Below are 18767 nucleotides of genomic sequence, written 5' to 3'. Positions count from 1 at the left end.
CAGAAACACCCTACCCACTCTCACTGTTCAACACTTTTAGTCTTCTTTTGACATGCTGGCCTTCTTTCTGACCCGGAAATGTCCCAGGCTTATTCCCACTTCAGGGCCTTTGTACGTGCTGCATCCTTTCCCTCAAACACATGGCTGACCCCTTTTGCCCTTTGAGAGCTCAGCAAAAGTGTCACATCCTCAGAAAGGCTTTTCCTGGCCACCTAATCTAAAGCAAGCCCTTCTAGGCACAACACACCATACCACTTGGTTTTTATTTTTTGGATGGAACTTTTTAGTATTTGAAATTATATTTGTCTGCTCTTATTATCTTGCCCCCATCCAAATAAAAGCTCCATGAGGACAAGAACTTGAACCTTCCTGTTTAGTGTTGTATCCTCAAGTTCTTACAGAAATGCTTGGCACTGCATAGACACTCAATTATAAGCTGAAAGAATAAATTAATGAATTTGATTGAGAGAGTCTTATTATGTGGGTAAAATATTCTATTAAAATACCTTTTATGTTGGAAATATCAATATTGAGCTGTCCAAGTTTCTCACATGTTTTCTCTATACACTCATAGACAGAATGTAGAATTTCTTTAGGGTCCTGTTCCACCCATCTTTGAACAAAAGAAGGCATTTGGTTAGTCAGTAAGAAAGCAACACAAATATAACTTTTTTCTATAGAAAAGTTAACTTATGAGGGTATGGCTGGTGCATACATTAAAGAAAATCAGATTAAGCAAAGCAAATTACATTCCACATTTTAAAGAAACGATTTCTTTTTTTTTTTTAAAGAAACGATTTCAATAAAAGCCTATTTCCTTACAATTTTAATATTCTCCACATAGTAATTAATCATTTTCAAGGAGGCCACAATAGCAGGCCACAAACAGCAAATATCTACCTATTTTAAATTATTTTTCCAAGTCCAATAAGAAATTAGTTCCCCTTCTTTATATCCTGCAGATTCAACTAATTTTGATAAATTATCTGCATGTTTCACTAATCGCTGGTTATTTCTAAGTAGACAGAAATATATTTATTGTTATTGAGAATGATATATTGGAAGCAAAAGGAATTCCGAAAAGTCAAATAAGTATACTATTCTTTTCTGCTACTTTTTTCCCAAGATGTTTCGTTGGAATTTAGGGAGATATTTAAAACTCCTTTTAACTATTTCATGTAGATAAGTGATTAGTCCAAGTTCTTAGACCCAATCTCAGTACAATTTTGGTAAAGTACCAGGGCCTCAGAAGGATGAAAGGCTAATAGTAAATGAGAAGGGTGAGAAGCCTAGGAGAAATATGGTAGTTTGAGGAAGTTCAAAAGTAGAAATGATACAACCTAAAATGATTCTACCATAGGATCCAGAAGTAGCAAGGGAATTCCAACTGCCTTTCTTCTCTGCCTTTCTCAGGCCTAACTAAATTCTTTCCTTTCCTGGGCTTTGAATTCTGTCTCTAACTTATTTTATTATTTTTATTTATTTTATTTATTTGTTTATTTATTTTTTTTGAGACAGAGTCTTGCTCTGTCGCCCAGGCTGGAGTGCAGTAGCGCAATCTCAGCTCACTGCAAGCTCCGCCTCCCAGGTTCATGCCATTTTCCTGCCTCAGCCTCCCGAGTAGCTGGGACTACAGGCGCCCGCCACCACGCTCAGCTAATTTTTTGTATTTTTAGTAGAGACGGAGTTTCACCGTGTTAGCCAGGATGGTCTCGATCTCCTGACCTTGTGATCCACCTGCCTCAGCCTCCCAAAGTGCTGGGATTACAGGCGTGAGCCACCGCACTTGGCCGTCTCTAATTTATTTTTAAAAACACAGTCTCGGCCGGGCGCGGTGGCTCAAGCCTGTAATCCCAGCACTTTGGGAGGCCGAGACGGGCGGATCATGAGGTCAGGAGATCGAGACCATCCTGGCTAACACGGTGAAACCCCGTCTCTACTAAAAAATACAAAAAACTAGCCGGGCGAGGTGGCGGGCGCCTGTAGTCCCAGCTACTCAGGAGGCTGAGGCAGGAGAATGGCGTAAACCCGGGAGGCGGAGCTTGCAGTGAGCTGAGATCCAGCCACTGCACTCCAGCCTGGGCGACAGAGCGAAACTCCGTCTCAAAAAAAAAAAAAAAAAAAAACACACACACACAGTCTCCTTCTGTGTATTTATAATTTTCATCTAGCCAAGACCCAGTTATCTTCTTTACAAATTGCACTGGGCTCAGTCTTGTGGACAGTCATGCTAATGCTGCTAGCGTATCAATAACTTTTATTATTAAACAAAGGAACTCTAAAAAATAGAACATTTTCTTTCATGTGAAGAAGACAATACAATTTGGAAACACATCAATTTTTTTCTCTTTCTTAAATTGAGGTAAACTTTACAGTGAAATGCACAGATCTAAAGCGCACAATTTGCTGAGTTTTGACAAGTGAAAATACCCATCTAACCAACACCCCAGTCAAGATACAAAATACTTCCAGCATCTCAGAAAGTTCTTTCATGCTCCTTTCAAGTGAATGACACACCTCACAAACAACCACTTTTCTGATTCCTATCATCCTAGATTAGTTTAAACTATTATAAAATTTCAGATCAATGGAGTCATGCAGTATATACTCTTTTGTATCCAACTTTTTCATTTTCCATAATTCCAGTGACATTCTCTCGTGTTGTTGCAAGTATCTGTTCACTTTGCAAAAATTACTAAATGGTGTTCCATTGTTATCCATCCTACTGATGACAGACATTTGGGTGGTTTCCAGTTGGGGCTACTTTTTTGAGACGGAGTCTCGCTGTCTCCCAGACTGGAGTGCAGTGGCGCGATCTCTGCTCACTGCAAGCTCCGCCTCCCAGGTTCATGCCATTCTCCTGCCTCAGCCTCCCGAGTAGCTGAGACTGCAGGCGCCCACCACCACGCCCAGCTAATTTTTTTTGTATTTTTAGTACAGACGGGGGTTTCACAGTGTTCCCCAGGATGGTCTCGATCTCCTGACCTCGTGATCTGCCCACCTCGGCCTCCCAAAGTGCTGGAATTACAGGCGTGAGCCACCGCGACTGGCTTTTGGGGCTACTTTTAATAAAGTAGCTATAAACATTCATGTGCAAGTCTTTCGATGGGCATATGCTTTTATTCATCTTGGGTAAATTCCTAAGAGTGAAATGCTGCAGGTGTATGGTTAGCTTTGCAATAAATTGCAACACAGTTTTTCAAAGTGGTTATATCATAAATATCATTAAATTTTAAATAATATACTTAACATTATATTTAATTACAATTACTACATATGAATACTATTCCCAAAAATGTGATTTTAGTATTAGATATTAAGATATGTGAATACTTTTTTAAAAAGATACCTTTATTATAAAACAAACCTGACACTCAAATCAGCAAAGCAGCATTTGCGCAATAATAGGAACACAGAACTCAATGACTTCAAAGTTAATGTAAAATTTCTGATATTTAATACTCTTCTGCTTTATTACTTTATTATTCATTCCTTGGCGGTAACTGAATTCCTAAGCCATCAATTCCTGACACGTAAGACATACCAAGTTATTGCATATTTTCTTGACTAATAACAACCTCTCAAATCTTTTCAGGAGGATCTCTGACCAAGTTTACTTTACAAATCCACAGGGCAAGTCAGGTGAGATGGACTAACAAACATAATGTGTCTTTACATATCAAATTAGGAAACATACCCTTCTCTTGGGAACTCTTGTTTTATTTCCACTTGATGATGACTAAGTAGTTCAGCTGTTTTTGAATTGAAAACCTGAAAAATATATTGTAATATTAAGGTAAAAATGCAGGCAGATATCAAGGATGTTTAAAGTTATTCAGTAACTGAAGTTCTTGTTCACTGGTAGAAAAAGTCCAATGAGATGAAATGCCATATAAGATGTTCAACTTTCTTTTCATATGGATTCATAAAAGATATAAGGCAGCATCAGAAATAACTTCTCTTTAGGTAAAAAGAAACCTATTGAAGATAAAGGTAAATCAAGAGGCAATTCCCTACTCCTTAAAAACCAAAATGGTTCTCTAGTTGTAGGAAATTTAACACATTAATTAACAGTATGGATTTCTTTTACAGAATAGGAAAACCAAGAATAATAAAAGAGAGCTGATACAATACTAATAGCAATGGTGTAAGGTTCCACTCCATTTATCTTGGATGTGGAGACAGAAAGGGTCACAGATACTCAGCACACAGATGCGTACTGTGTAGATTCCTTTGAAGGGAAGTGCGGCTATGCATCTAGCTCTTATAAAAGAGAAATAGAAGGCCAGATGCAGTGGTTTACACCTGTAATCCCAGCACTTTGGGAGGCCGAAGCAGGCAGATCACTTAAAGTCAGGAGTTTGAGACCAGACTGGCCAACATGGTGAAACCCCATCTCTACTAAAAATACAAAAAATTAGCCAGGCGTGGTGGTGGGTGCCTGCAATCCCAGCTACTCGGGAGGCTGAGGCAGGAGAATCCCTTGAACCCACCTAGGAGACAGAGGTTGCAGTGAGCTGAGATTGAGCTCCACCCTGGGTGACAAGAGTAAAACTCTGTCTCAAAAAACAAAAAACAAAAACAAAAACAAAAAGGCAATAGAGTCCTTGTTAGTAGAGGAATAAGTATATACTTGGCTCCATCCAGCTGAGGACTCTCTGTGACATGCTTGTCATAAATTGCTGACCCTTGATATAAAACATTAAAACCAACGGATGAAAACTAACAAAGAAGTGCTATACAATCTTCTACAATTTTAGCACTACTAAAAACAACACTTTTTAAAATATATCAAGTTTTGCTGGGCACGGTGGCTCAGGCCTATAATCCCAGCACTTTGGGAGGCTGAGGCGGGCGGATCACAAGGTCAGGAGCTCGAGACCAGCCTGGCCAACATGGTGAAACCTTGTCTCTACTAAAAATACAAAAATTAGCTGGGTGTGGTGGCGCGTGCCTGTAATCCCAGCTACTCCGGAGGCTAAGGCAGGAGAACTGCTTGAACTAGGATCCGGGAGGCGGAGGCTGCGGTGAGCCAAGGTCACGCCATTGCACTCCAGCCTGGGCAACAAGAATGAAACTCTGTCTGAAAAAAAAAAAAAAAGATGCTATATGCAAGTTTTTCATATATATTGTTTTCCATGTTGTAGTATCTATATTTGAGTACCAAAGTAATATACATAAGATGCATACATCTCAAATATACATAAGATACATATTTTGATTAAAATTAACTTCCAAAATTACTCTAATTACAGCAGTGAAGTCACTTCCAATTAGTAAAGTGTTTCCATGCCTAGGTTTCCTGTGGGAGAAAATTACCTGTTCAATGCAGACTAAGAAAATAAAAAGCATTGAGTCTGTGACTTGCTGCCTTCCTCCTTCTGCATCACACACACTCCCTTTCCTCTTTTCTGGAGGAAATAATAAACATAATGAAAGCAAGAGAGCAAATTCTGAAGTCCTTTGAGAAGATAAAATATCTTACAAGTCAAAGGTTAACTTGACACATCATACATCATATACCATGTGATAGCCCTGTGATTTACAAGGCAACATTAGGGCATGTCTCTAGGATGCCAGCTCCATTAGCATTAGGGTGTGTCTCTAGGAAGCCAGTTCCATTTGCCCTGTTTTATTCACTGAAGTATCCCTAGGAACTAGGGCACAAAGTTGGTGCTCAATAAGTATTTGCTGAATGTCCAAAAAATATGGTGTATTACATATACTTATTAGGACAAAAATTATCACATAAAATGAGAAACACTTATGTGCAGAAAAACTTCACCACAATAGGAAACTCCAGCTGTATTACTGTTATTCATATTACTGCTGCTCCCTGCTACTCTCAAATCCCTAAAGGACTCTAGGTTAATAAACAAAGTGTTGGCTGGGCGCGGTGGCTCATGCCTGTAATCCCAGCACTTTGGGAGGCTGAAGCAGGTGGATGACCTGAGGTCAGGAGTTTGACACCAGCCTGGCCAACATGGCAAAACCCTGTCTCTACTAAAAATACAAAAATTTGTTGGGTGTGGTGGCACATGCCTATAATCCCAGCTACTCAGCAGGCTGAGGCAGGAGAATCACTTGAACCCAGGAGGCAGAGGTTGCAATGAGCTAACGTCACACCATTGCACTCCAGCCCAGTACACAAGTCGAAACTCTGAGAAAGAAGAAAGAAAGGAAAGAAAGAGAGAGAGAGAGAGAGAGAGAGAGAGAGAGAGAGAGAGAGAGAGAGAGAGAGAGAGAGAGAAAGAAAGAAAGAAAGAAAGAAAGAAAGAAAGAAAGAAAGAAAGAAAGAAAGAAAGAAAGAAAGAAAAAAGAAAGAGGGAGAAAGAAAGAGGCCAAGCGCGGTGGCTCACGCCTATAATCCCAGCACTTTGGGAGGCCGAGGTGGGTGGATCACGAGGTCAGGAGATCGAGACCATCCTGGCTAACACGGTGAAACCCCGTCTCTACTAAAAATACAAAAAATTAGGCGGGCATGGTGGCGGGCGCCTGTAGTCCCAGCTACTCAGGAGGCTGAGGCAGGAAAATGGCGTGAACCCGGGAGGCGGAGCTTGCAGTGAGCCGAGATCACGCCAGTGTACTCCAGCCTGGGTGACAGAGCAAGACTCCGTCAAAAAAAAAAAAAAAAAGAAAGGAAAGGAAAGGAGAGGAAAGGAGAGGAGAGGAGAGGGAAAGAAAGAAAGGAGGGAGGGAGGGAGGGAGACAAGGTGTCCCTTTTTGCTGGCTGAATTCATAAAAACCTCAATAGTAGACCTGTGGGGCTCTGAATGGAGTGAGACCCCTCTTCCATCACCTCCTAGTTTTAATTAGGGCAACATCAGGGCCCTTATGCTAAAAATGAATTCATGGATCTTTGGAAGAAACACAGAAAACAGAAGGATTTTGGTAAATTCTATTTGCTGTATTAGACCATGAAGCCATCCAATCAAACAACATTTGGATGTACCAGGATGGAGCCTAAACCTCCCGACTTCATTAAAGCTCTGAAACTTAGGAGATTGACACCACCTTAGTGTAGCCTGTCCAATAGAAATATAACCCAAATCAAAAATGCAAGCCACATACTAACTTTAAGTTGTCTCATTAAAAAAGTAAAAAGAAACATACGAAATTAATTTTAATAACACATTTAAGCCAATATATCTATAAACTTGTTTTGACATGTGATAGATATAAAATATTAATGATTTGTTTTTACTAAGTCTTTGAAATCTTGTATATATTTTACACTTACAGTCTACTCAATTCAGACTAGTCATATTTAAAGTAATCAGTAGCCACATGTGGCCAGTGGCTATTGTACTGGACATGAAGTTCTAGAGTAATTTTTTCCTTATATATCTAGGTTCATATGAAGCCTTCTGGCCATTCATTTGTCTGCAGACGGACAAATATACAAAGAAGGCTAATGATGTTTCCACAAGACTCTATGGTACAGGGTAATTAACTCCACATTAAAACACAGTGCCCAGAGGCAAGAATGCTAGTCTGATTTTTTCAAGTAGATTTCAGAAATCATTGTCAATTAAAGATAGCAGTGGCTGTATCGTTTGCTTTACACAATGTCTAGCCTGGTCATTTGGTTTTTTGGGGGGGTGTTTGTTTGAGACAGGGTCTGGCTCTGTCACCCAGGCTGAAGTGCAGTGGCACAATCTCAGCTCACTGCAACCTCTGCCTCACATAGGGCTGTCAGAGCTATGAAGAGGAGAAAGGACAGGTAACCCAGAATTGAGGGTCCGAGAAGGGCTCTCAGAAGTGGTAACTTCTAAACTAAGACTTCAGGTTGAACAGAGGGAGTCCATGCGGGACAGTGGGCATAGGAGTGCAGGATGTACAGGTGGGCGAGGATGCGTAGTACTTGCTGATGAGAAAGGATTAGAGGGAGGCAAGGCGGGGACAGGAAAAGCAGTTGCAATGTGTCTGCAGTTCAGGTGAGACATACAGAGGCCTCCACTAGGAGGGCAGCTGCGATGAGGTTGACAGAAGTGAAGTGCAAATGCAGAGAGATACTTAATTCAGGAGGTACAAGCAGGAAAAAGAGCAACACTCAGGGAGGAGAAGTTACAGGTCAGTGCAACTGAGTAGGCAGTGTTTACCAGACAAGGGATAGGGTAGGAGCAGTAGTTTCAGGATAGGAACGCATAGGAGATTGCAAATTTTGTTTTAGATAATGTGTGTTTGAGGTGTTGCTTGGGCATTGAAGTGGAGATATCCAGTGATCAGTTGCTTCTATTTTAGGTCATAAGCTTAAAGAAAAAGATCCAGGCTGGGCACTGTGGCTCATGCCTGTAATCCCAGCACTTTGGGCGGCTGAGGCAGGCAGATCATGAGGTCAAGAGATCGAGACCATCCTGACCAACAAAAATTTTTCAGGCGTGGTGGCGTGCACCTGTAATCCCAGCTACTCAGGAGGCTGAGGCAGAAGAATCAATTGAACCCAGGAGGCGGAGGGTGCAGTGAGCCGAGATCATGCCACTGCACTCCAGTCTGGTAACAGAGCAAGACTCTGTCTCGTAAAAAAAAAAAGAAGAAAGGAAAAAAACAGATCCGTTCTCAGACTTTTGTGTGGGCCAGAAAGGTAGTTGAGAACGTCATGCTTGGTGTGATGTCGAGGCAAAGAGCACACACAGACCCCGGAAGCACAGAGAGCTGGGGGACATCAAGCTCTAGCCCTGCCCACATCAGCTATTTGACATTTTCTTCTGAGCCTCTATGTTTTCCGTTTGTAAAAGGATACTAAAGTAATTAATGAAGAGTATTTAGCATAGAATAGGCAGAGCATACATCCAAAAGGTGTTAACACTATGACTGTTGCTACTACCACTACTAATTTTATAATTACTATCATTACAATTACTACTCCCACCACCACTAATAGATGACAAAATAAGGATTAGAAATCACTAATTCTGAATAATGAACATAGGAAGCCAGTCCTATATTCATCTCTAAACCCAAATCATGTCTCAATTCCAGATTTTGTTTCGGGTGAAGGGCAATTTAAAAAGGAAGAAACAAGGAAAGTGAACATAGGATGAGAATTTAGCTCAGTGCAGACACAGTATACACTTGAAACATGTAACCACTACTGTCACTGCTGCTACTACTGCTACGTTATTATTATTATTACTATTACTCATAAGTGGTAGTATTAGAATTGGAAGTCTCCAGGTCTATATTCAGCTCTATGCACAAACTATGACTCAATTCCAGATTTGGAGGAGGAGAATAATTAAAAACTGAAAAAACAAGGAAAATTGTTTTTATAAAAAAATGTTTGGCTGGGCCCGGTGGCTCACGCCTGTAATCCCAGCACTTTGGAAGGCTGAGGCGGGTGGATCATCTGAGGTCAGGAGTTCAAGACCAGCCTGGCCAACATGGTAAAACCCCATCTCCACTAAAAATACAAAAATTAGCTGGGTGTGGTGGTGCACACCTATAATCCCAGCTACTAGGGAGGCTGAGGTGGGAAAATCACTTGAACTCAGGAGGTGGAGGTTGCAGTAAGCTGAGATCATGCCACTGTGCTCCAGCCTGGGCAACAGAGCAAGACTCTGTCTCAAAAACAAAAACAAAAAATTTAAATTAGCTTCTGAAACAACGTATGTATTTTCTGCCTTATAAGAAGGAGAGTTGTGGGGCGCCGAAATGCTCTCTTTACTAAGTAACTGCCCCATAGGCTTACCTCACTCATCCTGTGACTAATTCATCTGTCCTATCATAAATGTGCACATTCATTTCCCTCCCCATGTGATTTCCCCACTAGCCTAGCCCACTCTTTTATGACACACTAAACTTTATCATGTGATAAGACATTATTCAGAAATGTAAACTCCCTCTTGAGAACACCATGATACTACATAAATGTGAGTGATTGAAAATAAAAATATTAACCACAAATATGTTCCATGCCAAATTTGACCAGAAAAGGCATCTTCCAACAAGCCACAGAAGTAAAGAAAACATAGCAAATGAAATTATGTTTTTCTTAAAAATGAAATTGGCTGAGCGCAGTGGCTCACACCTGTAATCCTAGCACTTTGGGAGGCCGAGGCGGGTAGATCACCTGAGGTTGAGAGTTCGAGACCAGCCTGGCCAACATGGAGAAACCCCATCTCTACTAAAAATATAAAAAATTAGCTGGACGTGGTGGCACATGCCTATAATCCCAGCTACTCGGGGAGGCTAAGGCAGGAGAATCGTTTGAACCTGGGAGGCGGAGGTTGCGGTGAGCTGAGATCGCGCCATTGCACTCCAGCCTGGGCAACAAGAGCAAAACTCTGTCTCAAAAAGAAAAAAAAAAAAAGAAAGAAAGAAAGAAATTGTAGTAAATGGCATATACATACATCAAATACAGCTATAGTTTCTGATTTTGACTTTTTCCAAGATGCCTCAAGTTTTATCTGTCTATTCTTCTAATCCAAGCATTCCAGTCAACACACCTGAGCCCTTGTATGTCCCTTGCTCTAATGTTGATTCATGTACCGTGTGTCTACCACGTGCTAGATGCTGTGTCAGGCTTTGGGGAAGAAAAAGGACATGGTTCTATCCCTCAAGAAGCTCAAAACTGAAAGCTCTTACCACTTAGTCTTGTGACAGACAAGAAGACAAGAGTGGGTGGCAGCTCTCTGTTGAGAACGTATTCCTGGTACTTGTGTAATGTGACGGGCAAGGAAACAAGCAAATGTAGTGGGGAAAGAAAGAAACAACAAAAGAACCACAACTTGGCCGGGCGCGGTGGCTCACGCCTGTAATCCCAGCACTTTGGGAGGCCGAGGCAGGCGGATCATGAGGTCAGGATTTCAAGGCCAGCCTGGCCAACATGGTGAAACCCCGTCTCTACTAAAAATACAAAAAAATTAGCCAGCCGTGGTAGCACACACCTGTAATCCTAGCTACTCAATAGGCTGAGGCAGGAGAATTGCTTGAACCTGGGAGGCGGAGGTTGCAGTGAGCTGAGATCGTGCCACTGCACTCCAGCCTGGGCAATAGAGCGAGACTCCGTCTCAGGGGAAAAAAAAAAAAAAGAATCACAACTCTAGTTATCACAAGAGTGGCCTCATTCCAGTTGTGAGCCAAATCAGTTTTGCCAAATTTATTGTTCATTAGTCCTTGGCCCATAATGGGTGCTTAATAAATATGTGTTGAATAAACAAATGAAGGAAAGAGGAAATCCATCTGTAAGCCTTATGAGATCTCTAAGTATGATGGGACAGCTGGGGCCAAGGGAATGCTTCCTGCCAAAACAAACACTGAGCTACAATTCTAGTCATTCTTTATATGTATTGTCTGTTGAAACAAAATGATTACGCAACCATTATCCACAGTGACACACCTGAGCCCTGCCTAGGACCCACTGAATTTGAGTCACAAGATGATCATAACCCACAGTATTCATTCAAATGCAATATTTTTTATAGATTGCAAAACCAATTTATAAGTATGTTTGTCATGGTGAAGATTCATTCATTTGTGATGATAATCAGAACTGACACTTGATTAATAGGTGAGAAGGTGGCCTCCCCCTTCTCTCATCTCCCCTCTGCAGTACTCTAGACAGCTGAGGAACCCAAGGCAGTAGTCAGGAGGACTGGTTTCAGATTATAACAGACCTGGACTTGAATCCTTGCTCTACCAGTTACTCTGTGACCTTGGGCGCAATCCTCAGCCACAGTCTAATCACCTGTGTAAAGAAGCTTAGTAATACTATCTACATCACAGAGTTATGAGGATTAAATGAGATAATGCTGGAAAAGTCCTCAACATAGTAGCTGACACATTTCAAGCCACAACATACTACAAGTCTTTTAAAAAATCATCATAGCGGGGAAAAAATTAAGTTACCAAATTAAAGAATGAAGTTGATTGTGTAAGCTGAAACTTTTGTCTTACAAAGAAATGGCTCCTGTTACACTAATTCTCTTTCCAAGAAGTTCCTACTCTGCAATCTGAGTTACCATGTGCCAACCCCAATTCACTTTCCTATCAGATAAGTTGGAAATTTTCCACTTGTACAAAGCATATGCATGGGGTCCCAAGATTAATTACTCGACAATTTGATGAGGAAATGAACATGTTCTATCGTATGTCTACCACTAAAATGTAAGGCATTAAGTAACCAAATGTAACCAAGAAAGTTTTAAGAGGTAAGAAAGAAAACCAGAATTAAAATTCAGTTAACTTGGCCAGGCACGGTGGCTCACGCCTGTAATCCCAGCACTTTGGGAGGCTGAGGTGGGTGGAACACGAGGTCAGGAGTTCGAGACGCCGTCTCAACACGGTGAAACGCCGTCTCTACTAAAAATATAAAAATTAGCCCGGCATGGTGGCGCATGCCTGTAATCCCAGCTACTCAGGAGGCTGAGGCAGAAGAATCACTTGAGCCTGGGAGGCAGAGGCTGTAGTAAGCCAAGATGATGCCACTGCACTCCAGACTGGGCTACAGTGTGAGATTCCATCTCAAAAACTAATAAAAATAATAAAAAATAAAAAAATTCAGTTAACTTATTAAAGAAATAAAAATCTACTCAATAAACACGTATAAAACACTCTGAACAGTCTTTAAGTGCTGTTCATCTTTGTATTTCATAAAACATCTTGGTCAACATGACAAATAGCTTAAAAGGAGGTCCCTGCTCCCAAGTACAGCAGGTATACAATTATAATACAAGGGGGAGTGTAATAAGAGCTATTAATAGAAGCATTTTTTAGGCCGGGCGCGGTGGCTCAAGCCTGTAATCCCAGCACTTTGGGAGGCCGAGGCGGGCGGATCACGAGGTCAGGAGATCGAGACCATCCTGGCTAACACGGTGAAACCCCGTCTCTACTAAGAAATACAAAAAACTAGCTGGGCGAGGTGGCGGGCGCCTGTAGTCCCAGCTACTCGGGAGGCTGAGGCAGGAGAATGGCGTAAACCTGGGAGGCGGAGCTTGCAGTGAGCTGAGATCCGGCCACTGCACTCCAGCCTGGGTGACAGAGCGAGACTCCGTCTCAAAAAAAAAAAAAAGAAGTATTTTTTAAAGTGCTATAGGAAGGGGGGGAAATTCTGAATAACGGTTTGAGGAAGACTTACACTAAAAGGTGGCAGTTAAGCCACTGTTTAGAGGTAGAGAAGCAGATATGGGGGATAGAGGTGGAGGCATTTCCCTGGGATGAGAGAGCTCAGATAAAGTCTTTTCTCCTTATGGGAGAAAGCTAATATTGCTAACCGAGAAAAAAGGAGAAAGCTTGCAGAGGTTATTGGTCTCAGGAAAGTCAAGTTAAATATACAAATTTAATGAATAATAGTCAGGAAATTACTTAAATATCTTTAATTTTATAAGTTTCTTTATGACAGTTCTTATCCACTGTATTCTTTCCTGACAGGTAAGCAATTATTTTTCGGTCATAATTACAACATGGAGTAATATGACTGGAATAACTCCCGGGAATCACCTTATGATTGAAGCACTTATTCAGCAAATCTTTTATCTGCATTTTGCAGGGAGTGGTTTAGCAACTTCTTTCCTCATAAACAAAGGAAAAAACACCTTGCTAAACCATTCCCAAGTTTTTCACTATTTCACACAGGATCTCTAAGGTTTTTTATTTGCCTCTAGAGCATTCTTTCATAGTTGTTTCTCAAGGAGCGGACAATTTTATTGATCAACTTTTATACATCATTCTCTAAGCAGGATGAGAATCTTCTGAATTTGCATCTTAGCTTACATGCAATGAGACCAGGCCTCACAGAGCCCAGTAAACAGGAGCCAATTTTTGAAGGCTCATGTTGTTCATGTTACACACTGAACAATTAATTGTGGCAATATGAAGTTGATCAAGTCCTTCTTCATTGATGTAGAAAGATGTCTTTTGGGCAACAAAACCTGAGGGACCAAGAACAACCTGCAGTGGATAAAGAAGATTGCTGGGCTACATGGACAGCAATAATGAAGAGTCAAAAAGAAGGCATGGAGAGTCAAAAATAAGGCATGGACAGTTCAAGCTGACTCCTAAAGGAAGCCTACAAAGTTATGAAATATTTTACCCATTTTCATATTGAGCAAAGGCTGTATAAACTTGAGAACATCTGCCATGCTTGGTTTGGCCCCCACAGTGCTTTATAAACTAATTGCCAACATTTAAGAATTGAAAGATTTCATTGAAAACTCTAGACTACCTGCTTTTAATCTGACGATCTGGCAGCACTGGGCTTGTGTTCCTGCTTGGCAGCTACTAGCTGTCCCCTTGGCCTGGATATCTCTCTAGTCTGCTTTCCCCCTTCTACCTGCCTGGTCCCTGCAGGCATTTGTGTGGGCAATTCTTGAATATGGCTTTAAACATCAACCCACAGTTAGTTGGCACATGTCTTAATGGTCTTTCTTAAGTGGGAAGATGATGATGATCGTGTATATTATGTATTAATCAAATCCAGTTAAGCAGACTTTCTTACTTATGATTCAGGATTACTTTATAAACATTTCTAGGAATATAAGACAAAGTGAAACCTGCCCTGGGTGATCAAAAGATAAACAGTGCAAGAGACAGTGGAACTATGCTTGGCAGCTCAAACCAGGGTAAGTCATTAAATAAGATTCAAACCAAAATTAGACTGAAAGCTTCTCACTTTAGACAAAAAAAGATATGTAAGGATCAAAGCACAAACGCAGTTTTTAGTCAAGTGCCAGCTTTGACAGAACTTTGAAAAAATATATACACTGTATGTATAATGCATATGTATAAATATACACATAAGTGTATATATGTATAGATATATACATACTAAATAATGCAAGAAAACATGATTTGCGGTAAAGTGAAGAGCTAAATAATCACTAAATATTTACATCAACTTGCTAAGTTAGTCAAATATCCATTGAAAGCATGGGCTTTTATCAGTAGGCATTCATTTAATTACCATTATTTATTTATTTATTTATTTATTATTATTATTATTATTATTATTTTTGAGACAGAGTCTCCCTCTGTTGCCGAGGCTGGAGTGCAGTTGTGCGATCTTCGCTCACTGCAACCTCCGCCTCCCGGGTTCAAGTGATTCTCCTGCCTCAGCCTCCCGAGTAGCTAGGATTACAGGCGCCCGCCACCACGCCCAGCTAATTTTTATTATGCCAGGTTGGCCAAGCTGGTCTCGAACTCCTGACCTCACGTAATCGACCCGCCTCAGCCTCCCAAAGTGTTGGGATTACACGTGTGAGCCACCGCGCCCGGCCTCAATTACTTTTAAATTATCTTACTGAACTCAGTGCTAGGTCACTTTAAGAGCAAGTTTCCTAATTGCACAAAAATTAATCAGCAGAGTCACTTAAATAGCGATCTTTTGCGGTAAAACTGTGCTGTCACACATGGTAAATAAAAAGAGAAACAGAATTTCCGTCTCGCTTTATGCTGTGAAGCACAGTAAGGACAATCATTTGTTTGTAATGGGCAAAGTCTCAGAACTGAAATTTGCGAGTCTTCGGAATTAAATAAAGATTCTGGCAAAAGCAGTGTAGTGTGACTGTTTCCTAATTTGTTCTGCCACCCTCCCCAGTATTCAACCCTCTGCAATTTCTGTGGGAGAGGATGACAACGCATCATCACTCCAATACTTTATTCGTTCTACTGCTGGAAAGGACGCTGTGTTAGCTACCACAGCCGTGACACAGCTTTCCCCCCATCCAAGGACGTCCTGTGTCTCGCAGGCCAAATGCTCCTAGGGAAGACCGCGGTAGCCGTCATTGTGGCCACCTGTCCCCTCCTGCAAGCCGGCCGCTCTAAGCGGATGCTCAGAGACTCCCTGCTCCTTCTGGGGAAGGGTCACCCCATTAGTAGGTGACCCAGCTCCGCCACCAAAACTGCGACTATTGAACTCGGCCGTGGGGGTCATGAGAGGCCGAGGTCCCCCAGGCCTGGGTGGGGCACCCCCAGTGTGGCAGGTCCCGTTCCAGCCTCCCTCCTTTGCCCAGCGGCCGGGGTCCCGGGTCCGAGAGACGCGGGATGGGGACACAACAGCCACCCCCTCCGTCCCCCGACTCCCGCCCCGGCTCAGCGCCTCTTCAAATGTCACCCCGGGCTCACCAAAAAGCGCGTCGAACTGGTGCCCTGGTCCACCGCCCCCACCAATGGCCCTAAAACTGCCTTCTTTGAGGCTGCCATGAAACCAGCTTCAGGTCGGCCGGCGATTGCTGCCGGTTTCCCGGGTGACGGCGGCGGGAGGGGGAGGGGCGGGTGACGAGTCCAAAGAGCGAGGCCGCGCGCGTCCGCTGAACGCTCGGACCGCGCTCGCGGCGGCCTCTTTACCCGCGCGCAGCCTTCTCACCCCGCCCCTCCGGCTCAGGCCCCGCCCCCCACTGCGTTCTCCAAGGCTCCAGGGGCGTGTCAGGGGGGTGGGGGTGGGCGCTGTCACCTGGGCTAGCCAATCAGCAAACGCAAAAGAGTCGAACGCTCGGACAAGCGGAGAGCGAAGAGACGTCACGGGGGCGGGGCCTGGGCGCGGTGGAGGCGGTGGCCCGCGCAGTAGGTCACGTGGGGGCCCGGCGAGTCGACAGCCGAGCCTTCCAGCTGCATGGCTTGGGGCGGAGACGAGTTCTGCCCTTTGGCAGACAGCGCTCCTGGCCGGCGAAAAGAGCGCACTTCCACTCGTGTCCAGGGGCTCGCCTCGATAGGGGTCCCGAAGTGTGTAGAACTGCTTGTTCCCTCCGGTGGGCTGTGCACAGCACGACGTGAGTCTCTGTGTCAACCTGCCCGGCCTTCCCGCGTTTCCCACGCCCCGCCCACCTCCCTGCGTCTGACCCCTGGTAATAATCGTAATCATTCCTTTGGCTGGAACTGACCCCCTACAGGGTCACCTCAAGGAGTAACGCGAATCCTTCACTGTTGCGAGCTTTTCAGGGACAAGAAACGCGGAAGTTCTTTCGGTTTAGCATTTAACGAAAGCACCCAAAATCAACCTCCCCAAGTTCCTCAATCGACCATTCAGGCAGAAGGCGCCCGGCACCACCCAGTCTTGACGCGCCCTTGCTCCTCGTTTGGCCTCACTCTGCGTTGTCCTACCCCACACGCCATTTCCTCTCCCTCCATTAACTGCTTTGGATGGCAGGGGACAGAAAAGGGACTCCCTTGACCTTGAATTTACCTTGCCCGGATGCTTCTGGATCCTGTGTTCTAAGGGCTTTCAAACTTGGAACCAAGACGCACACTGCGAAACTGTTTACAAAACAAACCCAGGCTCGAGTGTGTGTGTGCGGGGAACATTTGTAGTTACAATTGTTACATATGTAAATACATGTTATATACATCTAATATACATATATATAGAAAAACTTTCCAAAACAATATTTGTCCTTCCACAGTATGCATTCTGTACTTTTATTCAATGGCATATCATTTTTTTTAATGCTGATTGAAAGTCACTGAATTGCTTTTGTAACCCACCATGCTCTCTATCAATTTTAAAAGCACTCCGCTATACCCACTGTCATTCCTTTCCATCCCTTTCCCAAATGTCTGTGTTATGGAACATCATTTCTTTTTTTTTTTTTTTCCTTTCTTGCCTTGCTCTACACCACGTCACTTGTCCATCTCTGTATAGTTTTACCACACATGATCTGAAAGCAAATTTTCCTAAACACCGTCTAGACCTCACATTCTAATGTTCCAGAAGAAGCCTGCTTATGGACATACTAGATTTAATAACTGTTGATAAACTGGCTTGCTTTAATATAAGAGTGAAGATGAGTCAGTATTTCTGAATTTCCTGGAAGAGGAAAAGAGGGAGACAGGCATATAAGCAGGAACTAGGCCAACTTGCCTCTAAAAACAGTGAAAGGCATTGAGTGAATGATATAGAAAAGGATTTTCTTGGTTCTAGAAGGCAGTAAAAACAAAGCCACCAAACCTACCACATTGATCCATTAAAAAAAAAAAAAATCCCTGACCACGTTTGAACTTTCACATACTTTTGACTCTCAGATTCCAACAGGACAGCAAATTATTTGTTTGGCAGCACAATGGGATCAGAATTCAGATATTTCAGAATAAATTGGGCTAGATGTACATGAGGGATTCTTAAATTTGTCGATCCTGTGGTTCCTACAACAATGTGTATTCCACATCCTCATTCCTTTCACCAAAACAAAACTGAAAAGCCAAAATATTATTTGGCCTTTCAGGAGTCACATCTCAGCACCCTGTTAGAGACGAAGTAAAGATAAGGGGAAAGATGTTAGATGGAAGAGTTGAGCTCAGCCTATCTTAAATATGTACTGTGAACTTTTCTTTTCTTTTCTTTTCTTTGAGATGGAGTCTTGCTCTTTTGCCCAGGCTGGAGTGCAGTGGTGCAATCTTGGCTCACTGCAACCTCCACCTGCTGGGTTCAAGCAATTCTCCTGTCTCAGCCTCCCAGGTAGCTGGGACTACAGGCCCGTGCCCCCATGCCCGGCTAATTTGTTGTATTTTAGTAGAGACCGGGCTTTACCATGCTGGGCAGGCTGGTCTCGAACTCCTGACCTCGTGATCCACCTGCCTCGGCCTCCCAAAGTGCTGGGATTACAGGTGTGAGCCACCGCGCCCGGCCTACTGTGAATCCTATAAGTCCGCTTTGTCTTATTTTTTTAGAATTACAGTCATCCTTCCATATGTGTGGGTCTCTTATCCAAGGATTCAGCCAACCGCAGATCAAAAATATTTGAAAAAATGTCAATACAACAATAACAATACAAATAAAAACAATAACATGTAACAACTGTTTACAGAGCATTTACATTGTATTAGGTGTTGTAGTT

At 42.7% G+C, this 18767-nt stretch overlaps 1 protein-coding gene across 11 annotated transcripts in view; it reads right to left on the bottom strand.

The window, feature by feature from the left end:
- GK (glycerol kinase) overlaps window positions 1–16317 on the bottom strand; it is an 81967-nt gene extending 65650 nt beyond the window's left edge. For 3 of the 11 annotated variants that reach the window (XM_030933719.1, XM_030933717.1, XM_030933720.1), the window contains exons 1-3: window positions 16063–16270; window positions 3698–3771; window positions 507–613 (exon numbers count right to left, since the gene is read on the bottom strand). In XM_030933719.1, coding sequence (XP_030789579.1) covers window positions 507–613; window positions 3698–3771; window positions 16063–16140 — 259 coding nt within the window. In that variant the 5' untranslated portion in view covers window positions 16141–16270. Of the gene's footprint in view, window positions 1–506; window positions 614–3697; window positions 3772–16062 lie in introns of all 11 variants that reach the window. The other 8 variants (XM_030933715.1, XM_030933716.1, XM_030933718.1 and 5 more) reach the window with 6 other exon arrangements.
- Between the last annotated feature and the right edge of the window lie 2450 nt (window positions 16318–18767).

Source organism: Rhinopithecus roxellana, chromosome 7, assembly GCF_007565055.1.
Source record: "Rhinopithecus roxellana isolate Shanxi Qingling chromosome 7, ASM756505v1, whole genome shotgun sequence".
NCBI classification, from domain to species: Eukaryota; Metazoa; Chordata; class Mammalia; order Primates; family Cercopithecidae; genus Rhinopithecus; species Rhinopithecus roxellana.
Note: the sequence above shows the minus strand (reverse complement) of the source record. Positions and strands in the feature narration are given on the sequence as shown.